The sequence below is a fragment of the Oryza sativa genome, chromosome 4 (assembly GCF_034140825.1).
Source record: "Oryza sativa Japonica Group chromosome 4, ASM3414082v1".
NCBI classification, from domain to species: Eukaryota; Viridiplantae; Streptophyta; class Magnoliopsida; order Poales; family Poaceae; genus Oryza; species Oryza sativa.
The window spans coordinates 17,933,651-17,939,451 of NC_089038.1; the positions used below are offsets into that span (position 1 = coordinate 17,933,651).

Genomic DNA, 5,801 nt, shown 5'->3' on the forward strand with positions numbered 1-5,801 from the left:
GGATTAGACGTGCCACTGTCTATATTCGTAGAATATCAGGTCCTAAGTTATTATATTTTATAACAGAGCTAGTACTTAATTGGAGGTTTGGAACACAACTACTCGAGAATCTAACTAGATTTGTTAATTTGAGCCAAAATGTTATTTCACATTAAGAAAAAAAAACTCACTCAGCGATAGGTGACAACAAGAGAGCGAGATGCGTTCGCGAGAAGCGATGCAGTTGTTAAGTGTGGAAAGAGTGGAATGAAGTAAATGCAGCCGTTAGCATATTAGTTTCAATCACACGCACTGCTACCAAACCACTGGCATCATCACTAATTAATAATTGCAATAGTTAGGTTATGAAGACTTCAGAGTTAGAACTAGTCCAAGTCAATCTAAGATGTGCCAAGACCTCAGAGTTAGAACTAGTCCAAGTCAATCTAAGATGTGCAAAGTCTTAGATTATATGTTCAGTGCTGCATGAATGCCCGCAGTAGATGCTATATAGTAGCTGCAGCTAGTAGAGACGCAGTATTTCTCATTTCGCACAACAGAATACCAGCAAAGAATCCAAGATTATCCAGGCATCGCTCATGAAACCATTCATCCACAGAGCAGCTGCTTTGCTATGTCTCGCCGTAGCAACTGCGGTGTGTCTCTCCTCCGTCACAGCGATGTCCTGCCAGAGAAAATGCGGTGACATCGAAGTTCCTTTTCCATTCGGCATAGACGGTGATCAGCCTGGCTGTGCCAAGCCGGGCTTTGAGCTGAGCTGCGGCAACAACACGGAGAGTGGTGTACCGATTCTCCTCCGCAAAGTGCAGCCCCTTAGCAGGAGCGTGGAGGTGCTCGGCATCTCCTTGCCGAAAGGCCAGCTCCGGATGAGGATGCATATGTCCTCTCACTGCTACAACATGACCACTCGTGTCATGGACTGCGTCGACAACGGGTGGATGGACTTGACGGGGAGTCCCTTCACCTTCTCCGACAGCGCGAACAAGTTCACGGCCTTTGGGTGCCAAGTTCTTGCATATCTTGGGGCGGGCGAACAGAGGGACATAGGAAGCAACCTAAGAATTGGCTGCGCGGCCAGTTGTGGCAAGGATGATTCTGCCACTATCGGTGGTGGTAGATGCTCTGGGATAGGCTGCTGCCAGACGGCTATCCCAAAGGGGATAAAGTATTATAAGGCATGGTTTGATGACCGCTTCAACACGTCTTCCATGTACACATGGAACCGTTGTGCCTATGCAGCGCTCGTGGAGGAGTCCAGCTTCAATTTCTCCATGATTTACGATTCATCATCGAAGTTCAACAGCGATACCGTCTCTAGTCAGCCGCCGTTTGTGGTTGACTGGGTTATGGGAAATATATCATGCAAAGAAGCTCGTAAAAATCTAGGTACCTACCCATGCATCAGCAACAACAGCATTTGTTTGGACTCACAGAATGGACCGGGTTACATTTGCAACTGCAGAAAGGGGTTCCAGGGTAACCCTTACAATAAAGGTCTTGACAGCTGCCAAGGTGATTATTTACAACCAAAACTTTTGTTCCCAGAATACATACATAGTGCTTTTACTTCTTACAAATTTGTGCTAGCTAGTATAGTACGTGGTACATTTAGCAATGAAGTATACGTGTCTGCATATCGGTTTATTTAATTTGAGCTTAGTGCAAATTTATACTACGTACCTTGTACATGGATAGGGACAGATCCAGTAATAGAGGGGACTAAACATACTTGGGATAGTAGAAAAGTACACCAGGCTCTCGTGGTCCGAAGGGAGGACTTGGGGACAGGGGCGGTGGGTTTGAGGCCACGCGCACTGCCTCCACATTTGATTCGGCCCTGACCAGGGATACCAAATACTCCCTCCGTTACAAAATGTTGGCACCGTTGACTTTTTAGCACATGTTTGACCGTTCGTCTTATTCAAAAAAAATTTGTGAAATTGTAAAGCTATATGTGTACATGAAAGTATATTTAATAATGAATCAAATGATATGAAAAGAATAAATAATTGCTTTAATTTTTTTGAATAAGACGAATGGTCAAGCATGTACTAAAAAGTCAACGGTGTCAAACATTTTGAAACGGAGGGAGTACTAACTCTAGATCGCAATCGAGAATGAAATATCTTCATTCTTGGAAGTGTAAAGACTAATCAGAAAATAATTGACTTTACTTAGTCATCTGCAAAAGGTTGGATGCACAACTTGATAAAAAGGGATCAACTTGGAGAGTCCATGTGATGGGCAACTTGGTAACTTAGTAACTTGTTCCACTCCATTTTTGTTAACATGATAATGAGTTCGTCTATCAAGCAATAGAATTTTATCTGGTTAAGAGGTATGTATATATATTCACCCAACTAATTTTACTAGTTGGATTGGCAAAGAAAAAGCTAATGTGGGTGGGTTGGCATATTCCAACTTATCTTTAGTGATGATTATAAGCCGTTATAGCATATTAGAGACCAATAATTTGTTGGTAAAAAAATTATATATGTGTCCATAGCAACTTAAAAGCTAATATAACAAAGAAACTATACATTCAGAAACTATTCAAAATCAACTCCAAAAATTTATATATGTGTCCTTGGCAATGGTTGATACGTTGTTGTGTAAATGATGAGGCCTCATGTGCCAGTTATAACCACCTGCACGCTTTGTGTTTGTTTAGTTCATCAACTATAGCTTACAACGGCTAATATTTGACATGAACCAAGTTTCTTGTGGGTTAAATTGCAATTGTCACCCTAAATCCTAATTGACTGGGATGAACCAAATTAAGAATATGCAATCCAATGCATTGCCATTTAGTGCATCATGATGTTTTTTTCTTAAGAATTGACATTATATATTGACATAAATTTGTAATCTGGATGTAGATATTAATGAGTGTGACGATCCTAAGAAGTACCCCTGCTATGGTAAATGCATTAACAAACTTGGAGGATTTGATTGTTTCTGCCCTGCGGGAATGAGAGGAAATGCATCTGTTGGACCATGCCGGAAAGATTTCCCACTGGGAATTGGTAAATATTCAAATCTACTACATAATTCTTGTATAAATTAGATGTACTTTAATGTTCAAATAAAAAGTATTTGGCATCCTTAAATTCTTTTAAGGACAAAGTCCAAATATCCCCCTAATATTTGGATCGAAGTCCATCTATGACCCTAAACATAAAAACCGGACATTCAACCCTTTGAACTTTGCCATACTATCCAAATTGTTCCCTAAGGTGTTTTTGGACGGTGTTTTTTTTAATATATTTTGAAAGCTTAAACAAACAAGTAACAACTTTGAATAACTAATCTGACATATTTGCATATCATCAGTTCTAAGTCAACAATTTATCCATATATAGTGATGTCATACTATTATTACGTTGGTACTTGTTTATAAGTGAGAGCTAACAAAGAGTAAAAATAAAGATTTAAATTGAATTTTTTATATATATGTCCAATGTTTATTTCATGTGACAAACTCATCCAACTTATATACAAAACTGATAAAAACCACTATGCAAAACTGCCTTAGGGTGCTATATAAATGGTATTGTAAAGTTTAAGTGGTTCAATGCCTGGTTTCACAGTTCAGAGTACTAGAGGAACTTCCATCTAAAATTTAGGGGGTTATTTGGACTTTCTCCTTCTTTTAAAAGGTTCTTAAAAATGTTTGCTTGTGTAGAAAGTGTCATAGAATCTAATATTATAGAAGAACACATAAATCAGATTTGTTCTCTAATCCAGCAAACTGGAAGATAATCTATAGTGGCTGTTCCTGTAGTTCATCAGTTTGACATGTGAAAGAGGAATCAACTAATGTTACAGCTATTATTTGATTCAACTTATCCTTGATACTTTAGCTTACCATTGGATGTTCATTGAGGCAATAGACAAAACTAATATTGGTCTATATTTGTAGGTATTGCAATTGGTTTGGGTGTTGGTTTCGGAATTCTCCTACTTAGCTTGTCTGTGGTGTTTCTTATCCGTAAACAGAGAAGCGACATCCAAAGGCAACTACGGAAAAAATATTTTCAGAAAAACAAAGGCCTTCTACTAGAACAACTAATATCTTCTGACGAAAGAGCTAGCGATAGCACAAAAATTTTCTCCCTAGAAGAGCTTAAAGAGGCAACTAATAACTTTGACCCAACACGTGTTCTCGGTAGTGGAGGTCATGGTATGGTTTACAAAGGTATCTTATCTGATCAACGTGTGGTGGCGATAAAAAAACCAAACATCATCAGGGAAGAGGAGATTAGCCAGTTTATCAATGAGGTTGTAATTCTCTCACAAATAAATCATCGCCATATTGTCAAACTCTTTGGATGCTGTCTTGAAACTGAAGTCCCTCTATTAGTGTATGATTTTGTACCTAATGGTTCACTAAATCAAATTATTCATGCTGATAAAAGTAACAGACGTTTCTCATTGTCCTGGGATGATTGTTTGCGAATTGCTACAGAAGCAGCAGGTGCTTTATATTACCTCCACTCTGCAGCATCGGTATCAGTTCTACATCGTGATGTGAAATCATCTAATATACTCTTGGATTCAAACTACACCGCTAAAGTTTCAGATTTTGGAGCTTCAAGATTGATTCCGAATGACCAAACCCATGTTTTCACAAATATACAAGGGACATTTGGATATTTAGATCCTGAGTACTACCATACTGGGCATCTCAATGAGAAAAGTGATGTGTATAGTTTTGGTGTAGTTCTTTTAGAGCTGCTTCTAAGAAAGCAACCTATTTTTGACGATGGCACTGGCACAAAGAAAAATCTATCAATATATTTTCTTTCTGAGATAAAAGGAAAGCCTATTACAGAGATAGTTGCCCCTGAAGTTATTAAGGAAGCAATAGAGGATGAGATTAATATTTTTGCCTCAATTGCACAGGCATGCTTGAGGCTCCGAGGTGAAGAAAGGCCAACAATGAAGCAAGTGGAGATATCATTACAGTCTATAAGAAACAAAGTTTTGAGTTCAGGCAGCGCTAGTTCCGAAAGCAACCATGAGATAGAAACACCCTTATGTGAAAGTTACGTTGATCTGCATCAAACTATGGGTGTTGATATCAATGGCATTGCTAATTTAATATCTTCAAATTGCTATAGCTTAGAGCATGAATTTATGTTATCCGCTAGCTTTGGAAGGTAAATTGTGTTTGTCCCGTTGTTGAAATGTCGATAGATGTTCTTATAGTATCTTTGTGCATTTGCACAATCTATAAGCTTGTCATAAACAAAATGTTGAATATACATTTGTGATACATCATTAAAAACTTATGTCAATACACATCATGTGTTTTCTTTCTATGCTACATGCTGAACCTCCATTGAGTTTTGATGACAAATTTGATTATAATACCACAATTGTTTCATTAGTCACTTAATTTTTTGTAGTTCAGAATTAACATATTTGTTTAAATATATCATGCCTTTTTATACTTTATGTGTTATGTACCACATGATTTTACCTCTTATGTTATGGACACAAGATTCCTAGGTTTGTCCCAGAAACTATTGTATCGTACTTGGTAATCCTACTATTTTTTGCAATATTACATGCATTGTGTTCACATATAACACATATTGAGTTACTTGGTAATGTGATTCTGAACTTTTTCAATTGGATATTTGAGACTACTAAACCATTTTCCCAAGATTTCCATCCCTGTCATTATGAGTGTCACATTAAGCATGAAAAAAGTATTGAAGTTATAGTCAAAAGACATGACTAGTGGTCGTAATATGGAATATTTCCAACGAGATGATTCATTATTTTTCCATTTG

At 37.8% G+C, this 5,801-nt stretch overlaps 1 protein-coding gene across 2 annotated transcripts; it reads left to right on the forward strand.

Annotated features, from left to right (window-relative positions):
- Nucleotides 1–233: 233 nt before the first annotated feature.
- On the forward strand, nt 234–5,329 carry LOC4335580 (wall-associated receptor kinase 2). Of its 2 annotated transcripts, none has more exons than XM_015778628.3 (3): nt 234–1,512; nt 2,880–3,026; nt 3,923–5,329. In XM_015778628.3, the coding sequence occupies exons 1-3, from the start codon at nt 579–581 to the stop codon at nt 5,164–5,166; spliced, it is 2,325 nt and encodes a 774-aa protein (XP_015634114.1). In that variant the 5' UTR covers nt 234–578; the 3' UTR covers nt 5,167–5,329. The 2 variants fall into 2 exon arrangements, with proteins under 2 accessions (XP_015634114.1, XP_015634115.1); XM_015778629.3 differs by having other exon boundaries at nt 4,906–5,329.
- The last annotated feature ends 472 nt before the right edge of the window (nt 5,330–5,801 follow it).